Consider the following 21,808-nt stretch of genomic DNA (forward strand, 5'->3'; position numbering starts at 1 on the left):
ATTCGCCAATAAAAAGAACAGCTTCTTGAAGAAAGACTGACTCTACAGCTGGAGCTGGGAATACACAAGATAACCCTGGGGCAGCTTATAGTGCTGGAAATTAAGGAGGTTCCCCCCAAAAAGCCCCCCCCAAAAAGCCTCACATGATGGAACTTTGTCAAAAAGGACACAAGAACTAATGGGAAAAGCGTCCAACGGCCAAAGCTAGAACATCACGAACAACAAAATAAATAATACAGTATGCGGTTATAACTCAAACTATAAAATAAATATTCATCAGTCCATATGGATATAAATAAATGATTGAATAAATAAATGGAAGAGAACACAATAGGAATGAAACCTCTGTGGTCCTCCTCCCCAAAATCCCATTACCCTCTCTGATCATGAGAAACATATTCAACAATCCCAGTTGAGGGACAGTCTACAAAACGTATTACCAGTACTTCTATAAAACCATGTTTCCAGGTCTTTAACTGAATTTGTAACTTTGTCCCTATTCTATCAGACCCAGATAGGTATCTGAGGGGACCCAAATAACATCCCAATCACTTGGGTTCCTTGGGGTCCTTACTGACCTTGGCTCTGAGCTCCATTTCTGCATCAGACTCGTCCAGCCAGCGATCAAAGTCAGGAGCCAAAAAGAGTGGGCGCTTCTCCTGCTTAGTGAGTCTCTCCCACCACTGACTCACCTTCTTCTGTACTGTGATGTTTACCTGCCTCTGGGTCAGTTTGTAAACCGGCTAGAAGAGAACATGAGAATGTGAGAATGCCCCACCTTCCCATCCCAGACTCCTCCCCCTGCAACTGCACCAAGCCCATGTGGCTCCACGGAAGGAAGGCTCCCCTCATCCTTCTCTGTTCTCAGAACATCCAGACCAAGGGCTGGTACAGCAAAGAACTGGTAAGAATGGCACTGTCTCTGATTCCTCCAGGGAATGACACAGAAGGAAATCAGAGTAAGAAAGGCATACAGTTGTGTTATCCTAGAAGAAACTAGATGCACCTCCGGCCAGGTCTGCATCACGCAAGGCACGACATCCACTCACTCTTCCAGGGCATCTTGCTTGTCAAATGCCCTTCCCATGAAGAAGACTGAATTCAAATGGTCAACAGTCCCTGCCATTGGTGAGCCCTTTAGGAAAGTCTATTCAAGGCTGGAACTTGCTGGATCATTACAACTCTAACACAAGGGTCAGCCTAGGGTGTCCTCCCAACTAAACTCAAATTCTTGGAGGCTAAAGAATTTATATTTCTATAATATATATATATATATTATATATAAAGGGCCTCTTCCTTTGCCTCTAAAGCAAGACCCACGACAGGTTCTCAACCCCTTAAACCACTGCTGACTATTAAACCAGCGAAAACAAAAATCTCCTGCACAAAGAGATCAATCTGCTCGAGCCCCCAAAGATAAGAGTGTAATTCCAGAAACTGAAATACACCTTCTATTAGATTCTCTCTTCTCCTGTCAGAGAAGCTTCCCTTGAGCTCTGAGAAAAAGGAAACGTCATTTATACTTCCCTCATTCCTTTCTGCTTCCACCTGTTCTGATTTCCACTGCCCCCGAAGCAAAGGCACATGAAAGTAAGCCCCCAGCGTGGGCTTTACCTACCTCACGTAACTCTGCTCCAAGAGTGTCATACTCCTCTGTCTTCATTAACATCAGAAAATATCAGAGCTAGAAAGGACCCTAAGGATTTCTTAGTCCAACCCTTCATTTAAAACATGAGGGAACTAACTCACAAAAGTGAAGAGACTTGTTCACACTGCTAAGAAAGGCAGAGCCCAGATTCACCTGAGGCTTTCTGGCTTTCCCACTCCTCTGCAGCTAAAATCAAGACTCAGTCCCCAACCAAAGGACTATATTCTCCTTTGGTTTTTATCCTTTTTCCCCCAAAACCCCAACCCCCCCATATTTCACTGAACTCCTAGTATTTATTTCCTAAAATGGAAAGGGAAATGAGAAAAGAAAGAACATACCTCTGGTTTCACAAGGTCTAAGAACTCCAAGTGAAATTCATACACGTTGTCTCCTTTGGCGCCGTGTCCCTGAGCTATGAGGAAAGAAATGTGGGTTACTGAGAACTGGCAAAGTGAGGCCATCCAAAAGCTTGGTGCAGTTCTTTCAGAAGTATACAAACAGTAATGGGTCCTGCCAAAATGAGTAGGGACTTGTGAGCAGAGCCACTCAACAGCTAGATAAGCTGGATCCCGGACAAAAGTTCACCTCCATATGTCCTTCTGATGATCAGTTCCAGAACATTTACTTAATCTCCCAATGTGGCTTTGATAATATCCAGTACAAATAATAGGCAGGAAAAAGAATACCAAAAGCAAAGCCAAAGAGGTCACAGAGCTATAAATTTAACTTTCACGTTTACTTTGGCATTGACTCCAGGGCACAGAAATAGCAGGTGGGTATGTTATCTTGACTACCACTAAGGAAAGCTGCAGAGCACACGGAAATGCTGGACTGCCTCAAAGAAAGCTCTGAATCTAACACCTCCCAACCAAGTTTAGAAAATGAAGAAGCTGACTTCCCCCTTAACACATTTCAAATGAAACAAAAAAGAGAAATATGATTTCCTCAGCTCATTCCTGAGAGGACAAATGGATCTGGGAGGAAAGACCCTGAGTGGACCATTACACCATCCTCGTGCCTTGACATGGCTCCTTTCCCCAAAACAAACAGGTGTCATGCCTAGGTGTCAATGGCTGCTGGGCATCTCTTCTCCTCTCTCTGACTTGTCCATCATTTGGTTTATTTCCTCATCCGGCCACATGTGGTATAACTTGCCTAATATTTGCTACAAGTGCCTATTGTTCTGAGACCAGAAATTCCTTAAGGTTGAGCAGTCCATAATCTCCGAGTGGCAAGATACGCTTTCATCCCTTAACTTCCTTTCAAATGTATTAACACCCAAAAGCTCTGAGCCACTGCCACAACTGCTCTCACCTTGAAAAGCTGATATAAAAGCCAGGCTGTGCGTTCATGCAAGCATATTAAGGTAGATGGGATTTCAAGTAAAGCAGAAACTCCTCAATGTCCCATAACCCCAGTCACTGACTAAAGACATTCCAAGGAACTAGAACAAAGAGAGAGGAAGGGGAATCCTACCCCACTGGGTGACAAGGAATCTGACCTACCCTCTCAGGCACAGCAGCATACCTGCTGACTACCAAGGAGAACAGAGCCAGAGGCAGATTCACAGAATCAAAGACTGTCAGAGCTACAAAGGCTTGAGGTATCATCTAGAAAGCCGTGTTTCTTAAACTGGCCTGTTTAAGTGTAGCATCAGAGAACTGAAGAGTCTCATTAAGAAAATTTCTAATTTTTGTTTCAATTATAATAATCTTTAAAAAAAAAAGATGTGTATTCTGGATCATCTAAATGGCTACCTTATAATCAAGTACTGACACACAAGCTTAGCCAAGTATCACTTAAAGTGACCATATTTAATTCTTAACATGTTTTCTCAAACTAGGGTCCATGGCCCAGGAGGATCATAAGGACATATTCTCAGATGTCCCTAGGTCCTAAAGTTTGAGAAACACAGATTATAACCAAATATCTTCATGTTAAGTCCAGAGAAGTCCGTAAGTTGTCCAAGGATAGCAGAATTAGAGCTAGAAAACAGATCTCCTGATTTCCAGCCCGGGATTCCTTCTCACTCTATCTACTGCTTCTCCAAGAGGAAAGCAGGACTTCTAAGTCCTAATAAGTTTTTTGACTTTTCTAATCATGTATTTCAAAACAATCTAGTTTACCCCAAGAGCAACAGAGAGGTGAGCATCAATAGAAAGGGAATAAAACAAATAGATAAAAAGAAAAAGAAAAAGTAACCACCACCATGCCTCTTTAGCTGTGTAGAGAGCAGGGAGCATTTGCCCGGATACTGACCTTTGAAATGCAGCACATTTTCAGTGATGCTGATGGCAGGATTCTGTGAAAAGAGACCAAGGATGCGAGAAGGGCATTTTAATAGGAGAAAAATGAAATTAAAACCGGGGCTAACTCCCCTCCATCCTTCCCCCTTAGGGACTCAGCCCCTACCTGTGCCTCCCCCAGAAAATATATTTAGTTTATGCACAGCTCAGTGCAGGGGTTTTCTATGTCTGTCTGTACCCATCTGAGATTGTAGACATCTGTAAGAATAATGCTGAACTGCTCTAACTGTGCAGAATAATCAGATACTGACTCAGTCCATTCTGATCATGGCAAATGGTACAAGGTGCTATGGGAGGTGTTTCCGGAGAGTACACAGATCTCTAAGACTCAGTCCCTGAGCTGTGGAGGCAGAAAATCTAGTGGAATAGGTGATGACTCATTTCCTGTAAGAAGATCCCAAATAGTATCAAGTAACATATGCTCAAGACCAAGAGAGTAGTAAAAAGCAGTTAGTGTTATAGGTGTTAACAAGAGCAAGCACAAGAATAGGATGGCTGAGGAAAGGTTCACCAGAAGTGAAACCTATACTGCACATGAAGAGTAAATTCATTCCAGTAGGTAGAGAGAAGGGTTGACAATTACAGGGGATCCATTCAAAATGGAAACATGCTGTGCGCATCCCTCCCTCAGGCTCCATCCCTCCCTCAGGCTCTGTGCTCTTAACCCCCATCCGAACCAACACTAGAAGAGATCAAAATTCTCCAAATTGTTCACTTATTCCCAGAAATTGCTACATGACTTTAATAGCATAACTTAAAGTGAAACTACTTAATTCTTTTTTTATTTTTTTTAATTCTTTTTTTAATGGATGAGAAATTACTCACCTCCTACCTCCCAGCACAAATTAATAAGCAAGGAGCAGTATGTTGTTTCCAGTGCTGTAACTAATTCATTTATTTTTCTCCTGCAGGCTCAGCTCTCTGTGCTCCATCAGGCATTGAAGGAAACCAACAAGGCAGAAGGTTGGAAAGGGGGTATGCCAATGGGGAGAGGGAACGTACATGCTCTATTCACAGCCAAGAGTGTTAGGAAAAGGGAAAGAATGAAGGCTGGGGGCGGAGGGGCATTTGAGCCAAGCTTCATGTTGAGAACCTCCCCAGTGGGAGTACAGATCTCAAGCTGAGATGCTCACCCAAAGGAGCTTCAAATTCTAGATGATCTGTGGCAGGAAGGGGGAGTTAGGGAACCTCAGCAAAGAGGCTACACTTCCAGGGGCATGGTTCCTGAGTAAGGGAAACAGCGGTTTGATGTAAATATTTTCATTAAAGCTAAATAAAGTTCTAGAATGTCTTGGGGGTAAGTTTCCTACCCAAGTCACTTCTTGCCCATCTCAGTGTGTTTCCTATACTCTAAATCACTTGGAAGGAAAAAGGAATGAAATTGAATCTGTATTGAAAAACTTCTGACAAACAAAAGTCCAGGACCAAATGGCTTCAAGGGTAAACTCTACCAAACATTTAAAGAAGAACTAATATCCATCTTTCTCAAACTATTTCAAAAATTGAAGAGGAAGGAACATTTCCAAAGCTATTCCATGAGGCCACCATTACCCTGATACCAAAACCAAAGATACTACAAACACACACACACACACACACACACACACACACACACAAAACAAACAAACAAAAAACACACACACACATATCAGTATCTCTGATGAACCCAGAAGCAAAAATCTTCAACAAAATATTAGCAATTAGGAGCTCCTGGTTGGCTCAGTCAGTTAAGCATCTGCCTTTGACTCAGGTCATAATCTCAGCGGCCTGGGGGCCTGGGGTCCTAAGGTTCTGGGCTCAAGCCCTGCTTTGGGCTCCCTGCTCAGTGAGGAGTCTGCGTCTCCCTCTCCCTCTGCCCCTCCTGCACTCTCTCTCAAAAATAAATAAAAGCCTTAAATGAAATTAGTGAACTGAATTCAACAATACATTAATAGAATCATATACCATGATCAAGTGAGACTTACTCCAGGGATGCAAAGATGGTCCAATATTAGACCAGCAAACAAATCAACATGATACACAACATTAACAAAATGAAGGATAAAGTCACAGAATCATCTCAATAAAGAAGAAAAAGCATCTGACAAAAATTTTTTTTTAAATATTTTATTTATTTATTCATGAGAGACACAGACTGAGAGAGAGAGAGGCAGAGGCACAGGCAGAGGGAGAGGCAGGCTCCATGCAGGGAGCCTGACGTGGGACTTGATCCCGGGACTCCAGGATCACACCCTGGACTGAAGGCAGGCACTAAACCGCTGAGCCACCCAGGGATTCCCGCATCTGACAAAATTTAATATCCAATGATAAGTACATAAAATTTATCATTATTTATGATAAAGCCTCTCAACAAAGTCCTTGTAGGTGGAATACACCTCTACATAATAAAGGTCATAGAGGGGCAGCCACGGTGGCACAGAGGTTTAGCGCCGCCTGCAGCCCAGGGTGTGATCCTGGAGACCGGGGATCAAGTCCCACGTCGGGCTCCCTGCATGGAGCCTGCTTCTCCCTCTGCCTGTGTCTCTGTCTCTCTAAATAAATAAATAAATAAATAAATAAATAAATAAATAAATAAATAAATAAATCTTTAAAAAAAAGTAAACTATAAAAAAATAAAGGTCATAGAGGACAAACTCACAGCTAACATCATATATAATCAATGGTGAGAACCTGAAAGCTTTTCCTCTAGGATCAGGAAGATAAGGATGACCAATCTCCTCACTTTTATTTAATACAGTACTGTAAATCCTAGCCACAGCAATCAGGCAAAAAAAAAAAACAAAAACAAAAGGCATCCAAATTGGTAAGAAAAAAAAAAAAGTAAAATTATCATTATTTACAGATGACATGAAACTATATACAGAAAACCATAAAGATACCACCAAAAAACTACTAGAATAAATGAATTCCATAAAGTTGCAGGATACAAAATCAATACACAGATATGTGCTGTACTTCTATATACTAATAATGAATTACCAGAAAGAGAAATTAAGAAAACAACTTCATTTGCAATTGCATCAGAAAGAATAAAATAGTCTAGGAAAAAAATTAACTACAGAAGTGAAAGACCTGTGCTCTGAAAACTCTAAGACATTGACAAAAGAAATTAAAGAGGATGCAAATAAAAAAAAATAATAAAGAGGATGCAAATAAATGGAAAGATATATTCCATGCTTATGGATTAGAAGAATTAATATTGGTAAAATGTCCACTACCCAAAGCAATCTCCAGATGAAATGCACTCCCTACCAAAATACCAATGGCATTCTTCACAGAACTAGAATAAATAATCTTAAAATTTGTACAGAGCAACAAAAAGACCCAAACAGCCAAAGTAATTTTGAGAAAGAAGAACAAAGCTGGATATCATGCTCCCTGATTTCAAACTATAGGAATAACAAAGCTATAGTATATATATATACTATATATATATATATACACACACACACACACACACACACACACACAGCATACCAGAAAGCTATAGTAACCAAAATAGTATTAGTATAGTACTTGTACAAAGATAGACACATAAAAAAAATAGACACATAAATTAATGAAACAGAACAGAAAGCCCAGAAATAAAGCCACCCTTCCATGGTCAATTAATCTATGGCAAAGGAGGCAAGGATATGCAATGAGGAAAAGACAGTCTCTTCTATCAATGGTGTTGGAAAAACTGGGCAACTACAAATAAAAGAATAAAATTGGATCACTTTCTCACACCATCTACAAAAATAAACTCAAAATAGATTATAGATTAAAAATTTCAATGTAAGACCTGAAACAATAAAACTCCTAAAAGAAAACATAGATAGTAAAATCCTGGACATTGGTCTTTGAAATATTTTTTTGGGGGGAGGGTACCTGGGTGGCGCAGCCAGTTGAGCATCCAACTCTTGGTTTAGTTCAGGTCATGGTCTCAGGGTCCTGAATTTGAGCACTACACCAGGTTCCATGCTCAGCTCGGTAGGCTTCAGACTCTTTCTCTCCCTTTCCCTCTGCCCCTCCCCAATGCTTTCATGCTTGCACGCACTCTCTCTAAAACAAATCTTAAACAAAAAGAAAAAAAATTTTTTGGAGCTGTCTCTTCAGGCAAGGACAAAGAAGTAAAACAAATAGGACTACCTCCAACTAAAAAGCTTTTCCACAGTGAAGGAAATAATTAACAAAACAAAAAGGCAATTCTTGAATGGGAAAATACATTTGTAAGTGATCTTTACTGTAAGAGATTAATATCCAAAATCTATCAAGAATTCATCTACAACTCAACATCAAAAAAAATATCCAATTTAAAAATAGGCCCAGGATCTGAATAGACATTTTTCCAAAGAAGGCATACAGATGGCCAACGGACACATGAAAAGATGCTAAACATCACTAATCATCAGGGAAATGCAAATCAAAACCATATCACCTTACACCTGTCAGAATGGCTATTATCCAAAAAAAAAAAAAAATCCTCCCTTTCCACCCCCCTAAAAAAGCTTGGTGAGGATGTGGAGGAAAGGGAGCCCCATGTACTGTTGATGGGAATGCAAATTAGTGCAGCCACTATGTAAAACAGTGTGGAGGTTCCTCAAAAAATTAAAAGTAGAATTACCATATAATCCAGCGATTCTACTTCTGGGTATTTATCCCAAAGGAAATGAAAACACCAATTTGAAAAGATATATGTATCCCTACGTTCACAGCAGCATTATTTATAATGGCAAGAATACGTAAGCAACAGATGAATGGGTAAAGAAGATGTGGCATATATACACAATGGAATATTAGCCACCAAAAAGAACGATATCTTGCCATTCGTGAAAATATGACTGGACCTAGAGGCTATTATGCTAAGTGAAGTAAGTCTTAAAAGAAAGAAACAAATACTGTATGATTTCACATGTATGTGGAATCTAAAAATCAAAACAAAAATGCAAAACAGAAACACTCATAAATACAAAGAACAAACCGGTAGTTGCCAGAGAAGAGAGGGGTAAGGGAATAAGTGAAATAGGTAAAGGAGATTAAGAGGTACAAACTTCCAGTTATAAAATAAATAGAGGCGCCAGGGTGGCTCAATCGGTTAAGCACCTGCCTTCGGCTCAGGTCATGATCCCAGGGTCCTGGAATCAAGGCCCACGTCAGGCTCCCTGCTCAAGGGGAGTCCGCTTCTCCCTCTCCCTCTGCCCCTTCCCCTGGCTTGTACACACTCGCATGCTTGCTCTCTAATAAACAAAGTCTTTAAAAAAATAAAATAAAACTAAGTCATGGGAATATAAGGTAAAGGGAATCTAGTCAATAATATAGTAACTCTATATGGTGACTGATGTAACAGACTTTCTGTGGTGATCATTTCATAATGTATATAGATGTCAAATCACTATGCTGTACACCTGACACTAATATGTCAGCTGCATTTTTTAAAAAAAGAATATAAATTTCCTGCCAACCTCTACTTTGGTTGCATATTTCAAGCTTTGAATGTAGTATTTTCATTATTATTCAGTCTGACATATTTCCTAGTATTCATTATTGTTTCTCTCTTGACACATGGGTTACTGAGAAATATTTAATTTCCAAACATATGAGATTTTCCAGTTATCTTGTTATTAACTTCCACTTGAACTGTACAGTGATCAGAGGGCATTCTCTGTATGATTTTAATCCTTTCAAATTTGTGGAGACCTATACTCGGAAACACTATAGAGTCAAACTGCATAAATGTTCTGAGTGAACTTAAATGTGTGTTCTGGAATTTAGATACAGTGTTCTACTGGATTTACTGCTAATCATTCGTTCACATAATCTATATCTTTACTGGATTTTATCTTGTTATTCTATCAATTACTGAGCAATCACACTATTGTCAACTAGTCTGTTTCTCCTTCTCCTTCTATTATTTTATGTATTCTATTATTTTATGTATTTATGAGGCTGTTAGTTACATATAACTTTAATATTGTTCTACCTTCCTGGTGAATTCAAACCTCTATCATTATGAAATGACCTTTCTATCTCTGAAAATACATTTTTGTCTAAAACTCTGATTATCAGCACAGCTCTGTCACCAGGATCTGCGTTTGCCACGCACCTACGAGCTGGCCTCTACCAGTTGTGATCACTTTAAACTAAATTCATGAGCATTTTTAGATCTTCAAACTGTGTACACTTGGGCTATATAATCTTATAATCTTTTAAGAGCCAACTAATGATTTTTAACTCCTCTGCTTAGTGCTAAGACCTCTGGGGATGGGAGTTAGGATGGATTTCATCCCATTTTCATAATTTCTGACAGAATTACAGAGTTCAGTGGACTGCTACCTAAGCCTTTAGACATTTAGATCTCATTTAAATCATTAGTATTTAAGCCACCTGGGTGGCTCAGTCAGTTAAGCATCTGCGTTTGGCTCAGGTCATGGTACCAGGGTCCTGGAATCAAGCTCTGAGCTGGGCTCCCTACTCAATGGGGAGTTTGCTTCTCCTCTCCCCCTGTCTCTCTCCTGGCTTGTGCACATACTTGATATCTCTCACTTATTTTCTCTCTCAAATAAAATATGTAAATAAATAAATCATCAATATTTAGTTTTGCACATGTATGTGATTAATATATGCACAAAGAAAGTTATAGAACAAGCATGAGGCTGCTATCTTCATAAGGTACTGTTTCCAATATCAGCCCTTGGCAGGCATCGGAAAACCTGGCTTTCCTCCATCCCCTAACAGTTGGTTCACTGTGCCTACAGACAATGTGATTAATGGTGAACACCAACTTTCCTTCTGGGAGTCTAGAATTTGGGTACGTGAGTGCTAACTCTCTAATGGGCTTCCCTGGGCAGAAACATTACATATAAGTCACTGCAGTTTTCACCGCTGGAAAAAAAGAGCAACTCAAGTGTACACCCACAGGAAGGTTTGAGAGGATGAGAAGAAGCCCTGTTGCATGGAATTTCGCTGCACTCCACCTGGAGTACAACTATACACTGAATCTCAAAGGTCTTTCTAGTGAATCACCAAATACACAGGCGGGTGCTGGGCATCCCTCCTAAAAAAAGTGTCTCAACCCAATATTTTATTTTGAAAAAATTTTAATGCATTTAAAACACTGAGGAGAAAAACAGTATAATGAATACTCATGCCATTCATCAATTGATTATATTTATCATACTAGCTTTTTATACATGCGACTTTTCTCAACCATTTCACCAACTGCAGACATCATGACAGTTTACCTCTGAACCTTTCAGCATGCTTCTTCTAAATACAAGGACGTTCTCTTACATAATGACCACACTTTTCTCACACCTAGAAACAAAAATTCTGTATCTTCTACTAAAGTTTCTATTCAAACAATTGCCTGAAAAAATGTTTGTTTCAGTTACCTACTGTAATGCAGAACTTCACTGCTTAAAACAACCATTTTATTATCTTAAACTAAGCTATGCATGGTGACTGAGCTTAGCTGGACAGTTATGCTCCATGTGATGTTGGCTAGCTCTGTAGTATATTGGGCTGGCACATCCAAGATGAGTCACTCCAATGGCTCAGAGTTGACGTTGGTTGTCATTTGAGAGTTTAGCTGGGACTGCTGACTGGAGTACCTGTATGTGTGACCTCTCTGTGTGATTTGGGTTTCTCACAGTTGGGCTGCTGAGTTCTGGGAGGAAATGTCTTAATAGAAAGTGTTCTAAGAGGGACACCTGGGTGGCTCAGTGGTTGAGCTTCTGCCTTTGGCTCAGGTCGTGATCCCAGGGTCCTGGGATCGACTCCCACATCAGGCTCCCCATAGGGAGCCTGCTTCTCCCTCTGCCTATGTCTCTGCCTCTCTCTGTGTGTCTCTCATGAATAAATAAAATTAAAAAAAAAAGAAAGTGTAAATAAAATTTTAATAAAATTTAAAATTTTTTAATTAAATTAAATTAAATTTAATTATTAATTTAATAAAATTTAAAAAGAAAGAAGAGAGAAGCACAAGCTGGCAGTCCTCTTAAAAAGGTTAGGACTGGAACTGGCCACAGCATCATTTTGCAGCATTCTATTAATTAAGTTGCCACAGGACCTGCCCAGATTCAAAGGAAGAGAAAATAGAGCCCAATTCACAATGGAGCTCTTGATGTGGCTACTTTTAAACCATTATTACATTTTTGCCTGAAAAATAAATAAATAAATAAATAAATCCAATCAACATTCATACATTCCTATCTGACTGTTCTATCTTAACCTAACACAGACTTCTACTTTTATTATTTTTAATCCACACCAGTTACCTCAAAAAATGTATCATGTTCTGGATTTGTCTGGACATCCCTTCATATTAATCATTTTTGACAAGAATATTGCATAGGTGACATGGGTATTTCTTCTTTTCTTTCTTTCTTTTCTTTCTTTCTTTCTTTCTTATAGTCACAGAGAGAGAGAGAGAGAGAGAGAGGCAGAGACACAGGCAGAGGGAGAAGCAGGCTCCATGCAGGGAGCCCGATGGGGGACTCGATCCCAGGTCTCCAGGATCACACCCCAGGCTGCAGGCGGCGCCAAACCGCTGCGCCACCAGGGCTGCCCTAATTCAATCATTCTTTCTTCATTTTTTAGCTGGCGTTCTTCTGTAAGGATTTTCCCTTTCTCTCTCTTTTCCCTCTTTATTTTTTTATACTGCAATTTGTATTGAGATAATTATAAAGCCACGTGCAGTGATAAGAAGGAACACCAAAAGCACTCTTTGCCCAATTTTTCCCCAAGACAGTATCTTACATACCTGTAATATAGTAAGTATCACAGTCAGGATATGGACATTGATATGGCCCACTTACCTTATTTACAGTTTCCCGGTTTGACTTATATTCATTTGAGTGCACATGTGTAAGTATTATAGGATTTATTACAAGTGTAGGTTCATCCCTCCATCAAAGTCAAGATACTGAACGCTTCCAGATCCCTGGCACTGCTCTTTTGTAACTGCACCCACGTCCTGCCCCTTCCACTAAGCCTCCCTCAGCATCACCATCTTCCTTTCCTTTTAAGTATCACTGTGGACTGATGGATCTTTTATTTTAGTTAGATTTAGATTTTAGTTCCCTTGGTCAAAATCCACTCTTATTCTTGTTGCTGTTCAAATGATCACAAATTTGGCCAGTGGAAATCCCTTCAGACCAGCTCCTATGTTATTCTGACACAACTTTGTAGCCTTTGACTATGAATTTTCTCTAGTACAGGCTTGGAATAATCAGCCATTTCTTCAAGGTCTTAATTCCTGGGGCACCTGGGTGGCTCAGTGGTTGAGCATCAGCCTTTGGCTCAGGTCATGATCCCAGGGTCCTGGGATTGAGTCCCTCATTGGTCTCTCAGAGGGGAGCCTACTTCTCCCTCTGCCTATGTCTTTGCCTCTCTGTCTCTCATGAATAAATAAATAAAATTCTTAAAAAAAAATTTACTCTTGAATCCACTCTGATCTAGTCTCTATCACCACCACTCCAATGAAACTGTTATTATTAAGATCAATAACCTCCATACTGGCAAATCCAATAGACATATAACCTCATCGTACCTAACCCCTAAGCAGCACAGGACACAGGTGACTACACCCCACAGAAATGGCTTCTAGGACACACACTAAAGGCACCATCTGGATTTTATTTCATGTTATTCCTTTTCTATCCTTTGTTGTCCTTTCTCCTCTGCTCAACTTCTAAATGGCTGAGTAGCTTAGGATTCAACCCTGGGCTGCTTCCTATATCCACCAGTTCTTATTTTTTATTTTTAAAGATTTTATTTATTTTCTTGGGAGAGGGAGGGAGAAAATGTGCACACAAGCACAGGGAGAGGGAGTAGTAGGCTCTCCACTGAGCAGGGAGCCCAACGGGACTCGATCCCAGGACCCTGACATCATGACCTGAGCCAAAGGCAATGCTTAACTGACAGAGCCACCCAGGCGCCCCAGCAACAGATTTTAACATCTATCAGTTTTCTGCCATATATTGGCATCTAAAAGGGCCAAATATTTTATAGGCCACAGAGAATTGATTTTGTTTTATTTATGGATTAATTTTTAATTTGACTTCACCAGCAAGTACTTTCCACTTAGTGATTCTGCAGGAGCTGTTCCCTCTCCCCACAACATTCAGTCCTCATAATCTTGCAGTTTCTTCACATTTAGGTCTCTGCTCAAATGACACTTCCTCAAAAAGACCTTCCCTGACAACCCAATCTGTGGCAATTCTCATGACCCCTTCTCATATTTTTCTTGTTTTGCCTTCTCCATAGCATTTGTTGTTATCTGGAACTATTCGATGAACTTGTTCACTTTGATTATAACTCTTCCACCACCACCACCAGCTCTAGTACATAAATTTCATTGAGAGGAGAGCCCTCCATCACCCATGCTCAGGCCCAAGTCCTGGAGTCTGGAAGACTCCCAAACACACAATAAGCCTTTACATGTATTTGTTAAATAAATCCAGTGTAAAACTGTGAGGTTTCTTTCATTAAAAAAAAAAAAAAAAATCTGGGCAGCCCTGGTGGCTCAGCAGTTTAGTGCCGCCTTCCACCCAGGGCCTGATCCCAGAGACCCGGGATCGAGTCCCACGTCAGGCTCCCTGCATGGAGCCTGCTTCTCCCTGTGTCTGTGCTTCCCTCTCTCTTAAGGCATCATAAGGATGCCTTTCTCTCAGGATGCCTTTCTCTCTCTCTCTCTCTCTCTCTCTCTCTCTCATGAATAAATAAATAAAATCTTTTAAAAAAAATCTGGTTTCCCAGCTTCTCTTTCACCAATTAGGAAAATCAGATGCCAACCTCAGATCTGCATTCTTACATGACAATAGCTCCTCCCTTAAGATGAACCCTATCCTCTCTAATTAACCACACTCCCCACCCAGCTCACTTCACAAACATTTACTGGGCACTCAGATATGCCAGGTATCGTTCAAAACGTTCCACATAATTAGATCACACACACAAAGACACAAAGCACTAAAAAAAATAGTACTATTGTTATAAGGATTTTACAAATGGGAAACTGAGGCTTACAGAGGTTATATGACTGGCCCGAGATTACAAAGTCAGCAAGTGGCAAAACCGAGATTCAAATTAAGGCTCAAACACATTTGGGGTCCTCATCACTACACTACACTACTACACCGTACTACACTACACTACCACTATTTTGGGCATTTGAGTTGGTAACCTCTGATCTATACTCTCTACCTGGGCAAGCTCATCCTGTCTCAGGAATTTAAAAACTACAACTTAATACCTGACAATTCCAAATTTTGCTACGTTTCATCAATTCTAAAATGCACATTTTTTTACATTTAATATCTCTAAAATCAGCATATATAATTGATAGCAGCGCCTTACAAGTGCTTTGGCAAAGTGGCAGCCGTAACATGGCTGTCAGGGCCTGACGTGTGTGAACTTGGCTATTATTTCAGATGACTAGACAGTTGCAACTATTCTTCAGTCAATAAAACACTTGAAAGCTGTCTGAGGAAGGAGTAGGAGTCCTGGTTCTCATCTGGAAGTATTCTGTTGACATCGTCTGGTCAGATCAAGAAAGTGCCATCATCAAAACTTATAAATAGGTCATGATGACTTGAAAAAAAAAAATGGCAGAGATAACAGTAAGGCAATCTTCCAAAAATGCTGCATTACTAGTCCTCTTAATGGTATGGAGGATGATACTATGTGGGAAAACATAGACCATGACATCTCTGAGTAGAAAAGCGATTCAGAAGAGTAGACTAAAATATGAAGATGGTTTAGGAAAAATTTCACCAATTTATTTTGCTTAAATTTATGTGTACAGAAGAATGAACTATATATAGAAAGATATTTATGATTTTTAAAACTGTTTTTAAGCAAGAAAATAGGCAGTCCTGATGTCTGAAACTGATCTAACATTCACAGCTAGATCTGAAAATTATTACAAACTGGTCTAAAACTCACAGCAAAGCCATTTTGCTCTCCTATTGAACATAAACAATCTCAAAAAATAGCAAACCAACTCAGGTTACTCAGACCATGATAAAATGACACAACATAAGGTCAACTCATAATTTTGTCTAAGAACAAGTCATTCACTGGGCCATCCACAAAATATCCAATCACAGAATTGTCTCCACGTTCTAATAGCATCCCATTAAAATGAATCCCTACTTCCTTAGGCCCTTTCCCAATCATCCAACCAAAGCCCAAATCCTATAACCACTTATTTCTAAAACCATCTTATTGACATCCCACGGTTCCCAAAATGTGTTCTCCCTCATTGAAACAAGCAATAAACCCACTGTTAAAACAAGGTGTTTCTCAAAATAAAGGCACATAGGACAAGGGAGGGGAAAATAAAACAAGATGAAATGAGAGAGGGAGACAAACCATAAGAGACTCTTAATCATAGGAAACAAACTGAGGGTTGTGAGAAGGGGATTGGGATAACTGGGTGACAGGCATTAAGAAGGGCATGTGATATAATGAGCACTGGATGTTATATACAACTGATGGATCTCTGAACTCTACCTCTGAAAGTGATAATACACTATATGTTAATTAGCTGAATTTAAATAAATAAAATTAAATTTAAAAACAAGATGTTTCTGGTGGTCTTTGGTGGGGTTGGGGGGAGAATTGTATAAAAATGTCCTATTGCTGAACAATCTCACCAACAATTGGTAATGTTGGATTTTTCATTTGTCCCAATCTAATGTAAAAAAAAATTACCATTTTCTAACAAATACTATCCCTTTAATTTACATATCCCTTATTACAATTGAGATCAAGTATCTTTTCAGGGTTATTGGCCATTCTTATTTCCTTTTACTCTGAATTGCTTATATTTTCTGCCCCTTTTTCTAATGGGTAATACCTCTTTTTCTTATTGATCTGTAAGTGGTTCTTTATATTTTTCTGATGCTAGTCATCTGTCAGTGATAGCTTCTTCCAACTTGCCTTACATTTGTTAATCTTTAAGATTTATGTTTTGTGTGTCTTGTTTAATACATTCTTCCCTGTTGCAATACCATAAAGATAGTCTCCCCTATTTTCTTTTAGTTTTGCCTTATGCATTCAGGTCATTAACCATCTGGAATTGACTTTTGTGTATGACATGAGGCAAGATCTTATTTTATCTTTTTGCTATTTGGATTACCAACCATCCCCAAACAACCTCATGAATGGTTGATCCTTTCTCCTATTAATATGCAAAGCCACCTCTGCTATACAATATGTTTTGACATATGGAAAACTCTGCTAATAGACTCTACCCTTTTCTACTGCTCTTTGTGTTTCTCTCTCTCACCTAAAGTTTAATATTATAATAGTAATCCTTTCACTTAAATAGCAAACTAGATGGGCAGCCCAGGTGGCTCAGGAGTTTAGCGCTGCCTTTAGCTCAGGGCCTGATCCTGGAGACCCGGGATCGAGTCCCACGTCGGGCTCCCTGCATGGAGCCTGCTTCTCCCTCTGCCTGTGTCTCTGCCTCTCTCTGTGTGTGTGTCTCTCTCATGAATAAATAAATAAAATCTTAAACAATAAAAAAGAAGAGCAAACTAGAATTTACAAAGCACTTTCAAATCCATTATCCATTCAGACCTCAAAACAATCCTGTAAATTAGGTGTATTCACATTTATTCAGATGAAGACACTGAGGCACATAGGATTACGTGAATCATCCATAGCCACCAGATGGGAGGTAGAAGCACAAGAACCCAATCTCATGTCTTTGGTTACCTCTCTTTCTACCAGACTGTCCACCAAGTAAAAACAAGGACAGTATCTGTCAAACAGCTCCCAAACAAAGGTATGCACTTTGTCTATATACAACTAAAATCTACAAACCAAAACCTTGACAAACGAACAAATGCTTTAACAGCTATGGTTGTTGGCACAAACTTGTCTATTATGCTTATCTTGAAAATAAACTCTATTTGAAAATAACCTTGCCCTAGCCCACTGGACTCCAGCTGGCATCTTTGCTATTGCTTACCTCAAACACAGACAATGCTGCCACTGGAAGTCTTTACTGTACACCATTCCTCCCTCACATCAGTAGTGGTTTCTCAGCAGGCACTAGCCCTGCATCTCCAAGGACAGAATAAAGATGTGAAAACTGGACAGTTCTCTGTGTCTCAGAAAGGGAAGGGAACAAAGCTGATGCCCTCAAACAGCAATTCGACAGTAAATGTCAGTCACATACAAGGTGTGGGAAACGCCAAAAAACAGGGAGCAACAGAGAGCTGTCCAACAACCCAGCAGCTAGCTTAATGAGATAGGAGTAGGAGCTCCACAAACGGTTTTCATTGAATAAGTGAATTGCTCAATCCAGAGCCTGAATTACCAGTTCCACAGCCCTAGATGGAGCAATTAAGTGAGAATTTTTTTTTTTTTTAAAGAGCAGCCTTCACATTCAGGGGTAGCCTGTCACTCACAACTCGGCCATGTAATTCTCCTACTGAATGTAATGTCACAGAATACCAACCTCGGACAAGGTTATTCTGAAACCTTGATGAAATGAAACACAGGTCATTTCATAATTTTGCATAAGCACAGACAAAAATGTGGCCACTATGCCACCCCCAAAATACCAGGCAATACTTCTCTCTTGGCCAAAATGAGACTGCTACTTCTCTACCAATTACTTTTATTCTTTTACTAGTCTCTCCTCCTTACAGATAAGATTTATTCTGATAACCAACCACAGAATTGCCTCTGTTTTCTGACAGCATCCAAATCCTATAATCAGTTCTAACTCCCTTAGTGAGACAGCATTGTCCCCCATGGGCTATGCTCTCCCTTGTTGAAATGTGTAATAAACCCAACTTTTTAACCAGAGGTGTTTCCCTGGCAGTCTTTGGCTGTTGTGCATTGACATGGTATATAAGTCAGACAACCTAAGAGTCTAAGCCTTTCTCTTTCTAGAAAGTTCTTCTAATCTCAGTTTGACAAGAAAACTTCATCTCATTCCTGGAAGCCATCTCTAACTAAACATAAGAGAGGTAACAAATTCCTTTAACACCAGAGACCTGGTTCATATTTAACTCCAATTCAACCATAAACATATGCCTACACAAAACTTTTTGCCTGTATGGTTCTTCTAGATAGTATGCTCTTCGAAAGCCAAGGCTGTCTGACTCATCTCTGTAAATCTCTAGTATCTCACACGTGGTAGATTTCTTTTATGAGTGGTATTAACACATTGCTTGGGGGGGAGGGGAGGTATTTTTTCCCAGAAATAAAAGGATTTCTCTCTCCAAAAGAAACTTCCATTTTTTTCCTCCACCTTTTCATTTCTTTAACCATAATACATTACAAATGTATGCCTTTCATATTTCTAAATATACCAAATATGATTAACACATATTCATCTTTCTTAACTAAGAGGTTTAGCTCTCTCAAGGCAAACATAAATATGATGCATTCTTTCACTTGTCCAACTAATTTCTATTTCTTCTGACCACCACCACCATCCTAGTCCCCTAAAAACACCTTTAGTGTTTGCGGCTTTGAAAAGTATCCCAGAATAGTACATCCTTAATTACATCATGACACCTAGAGAGGGTAGGGCCTGAGTTTAATTGGTCTACATAATGCTTGACTAAATTACTTTTTAAAAAGAGACTGTCATAACACATGTTCCACACTTACTGAAAACCCTCTCCAGATGGAGACTTTGATCCCCATCAATAATGATTGTTTCCTTCTTTACTGCAACACCCTGGAGCAGAGTAGAGGGAGGCAGTACAGAACATTTACTCATCTTCTGATGCAAAAATATAATCCAGTTTGGTTTAACACATTAAATGACACGCCATGCAATGCCACATCCTATTTAAAGGCATTATGGCCAGGGCTGTCTTTATCCTTCAGCGGGAAAACAGGTTTAAATTTCAGAAACAGAGACTTAATTCAACAAAATCAAATCCACACTTCAAAGAGCACCTACACTTTGCAAGAAATATGCCAGACAGGCGGACAGACAGAAACATAAACAACTGACTCAGGGGCAGAGAAAGTTGCATGGAGTGAAGGAGGTTACAAATCGCCATAGGTGTCATGGAGAAGTAGGGAGTCAGGATGACTGGAGAAAGAACATTCGAGATAAAAACTCCAGTTTCTCAAAACCTGGAATCCTGAATGGTTTGGACAGAGGCAGGGCGTACACAGGTCCTGGTATCTCCAACCATTTAGGAGGCATCGGCTTGTTCACACAGGGGGCTAAGGAAATCAAACATAAATGCTCGATGTAACTTAATTTTTAAGTTCTCTATGCAACTCCGCAAGCCTGAGCTCCCAACCCTTCAAAACGGGGGGTGGGGGGTGGGGGAGGGAATCCACTTTCTCTGGGTCTTGTGGATTTTAAAATTAAAATTAATAAGAATGATTTCCGTCACTGAACGGTTGGAAGGTGGGTGTGGCCCCTCGGGGTGGGGGCGGGGGGCAGAGGCTGGCCTTGCGAACGTCGGACCGGCCCGGCGGGACCTCCTGGCCAGCGCGGGACGTCCGGCCACCACCCTGCAAGCCGCTGTCGTTCTGCACCCCGGGCCCAAAGAGCTCTTCCCACGACTCGAGGGGCCTCGGCACACCCGAGCCTCGACGGCCAGGCCTCCGGGCCGAGAGCGGGTTCCAGCAGGCCGCAGACTGCGAACAAAGAGAAGGCCCGGGGCAGTCTCCGAGGGCCGCGAAGGGCTCACGCAGCCTCCGAAGGCACCTGCAGCCCTCAGGGGGTCGCGCCCCAGGCCCCAGGTGTGCGGGTGTTCCTCGACGAGGGCCAGCCTTTGCCTGGGCCTGGACGCCCAAAGTGCACCGGGGCGCCGAACCCGCTGGCGCACTGCAGGCTCTCCCGCGCGCTCCGGGACAAAGGGGATGGGGGAGATCGGCGGCTCCCAGGATGCGAGCCCGCCTTCGTCCCGCCATCCGCACCGGCCTTTACCTGCACGTCACTCAGCTCCACGCGCAGATACAGCTCGCGGTGTCGCTGAGCCCAGTAGACGTGCGGCGTCAGCACCTGATTCTCCATGGCCACACTGCCCGGGGCGCGGGGAGACGGTCGCGGCGCCTCGCTGCCTGCCTCGGGGAGTGAGCGACTGGAGCCGGCCGAACGCAGGCCACAAACCCCCGCGCTCTGGAGCGCCGGCAGCCGGCAACCTCGAGACGCCCCACGCTCTCGGGCTGCGCTTGCGCAGTGAAGATTGGGGGCGGGGGCGGCGCGGGCGCCCGCGGGAGGGGGAGGGGCCGGGCCGCGCAGAGGTGGGAGGGGGCGGGGCCTGCGCCCGTGACGCCGCAGCTTGAGGAGGCCGCCGGGGAGCTCGGGAATCAGCAGGTGCCTGCGGGGCGCTTTGCCCTCTTCCCCCGCGCGATGCTTTAAGACAGGCTTAAAAAGGAAAAACGAGGGATGCCTGGGCGGCTCAGCGGTTAAGCGCCTGCCTTTGGCCCAGGGCGTGGTCCTTGGGGCTCCCCTGCTTCTCCCTGTTACGTCTCTGCCCGTGTCTCTAATTAATCAATAAATTCATTAGAAAAATGATGGAGGCATGAAGGACTGATCAGCGTGGGACTGGTGTATCTGGAAGGTCCCTCCCATTCTATCACCTATTAATTCAATGTTTATTGAGTGTCTACTAATTGCGCTGGGCTTCAAAGCTAAACCCTGGAGCGACAGCAGCAAGAGACAGTCCCTGCTGTCCTGGAACCCTGCAATTGCAAACATAATAAGGACGATGATGGTTATAGGGGAAGAACTGTGGAAAGAGGATGGAAGGGTATTCTAAAGAGGGGAGATCTCATAAGCCTAAAGGCTAGAGAGATTTTTAGCGTGAACCCACAGAACTTTTTTTTAAGATTTTATTTATTTATTCATCAGAGACACAGACAGAGAGAGGCA

At 41.4% G+C, this 21,808-nt stretch overlaps 1 protein-coding gene across 1 annotated transcript in view; it reads right to left on the bottom strand.

The window, feature by feature from the left end:
- Positions 1 to 21,102, bottom strand: part of HACD3 (3-hydroxyacyl-CoA dehydratase 3) — a 39,634-nt gene extending 18,532 nt beyond the window's left edge. The window contains exons 1-4 of the mRNA XM_041743164.1: positions 20,861 to 21,102; positions 3,908 to 3,950; positions 1,987 to 2,060; positions 579 to 743 (exon numbers count right to left, since the gene is read on the bottom strand). Of these exons, the coding sequence (XP_041599098.1) occupies positions 579 to 743; positions 1,987 to 2,060; positions 3,908 to 3,950; positions 20,861 to 20,947 (369 nt within the window). The 5' untranslated portion in view covers positions 20,948 to 21,102. The remainder of the gene's footprint in view (positions 1 to 578; positions 744 to 1,986; positions 2,061 to 3,907; positions 3,951 to 20,860) is intronic.
- Between the last annotated feature and the right edge of the window lie 706 nt (positions 21,103 to 21,808).

This window comes from Vulpes lagopus, chromosome 2, assembly GCF_018345385.1.
Source record: "Vulpes lagopus strain Blue_001 chromosome 2, ASM1834538v1, whole genome shotgun sequence".
In the NCBI taxonomy this organism is placed as follows: domain Eukaryota; kingdom Metazoa; phylum Chordata; class Mammalia; order Carnivora; family Canidae; genus Vulpes; species Vulpes lagopus.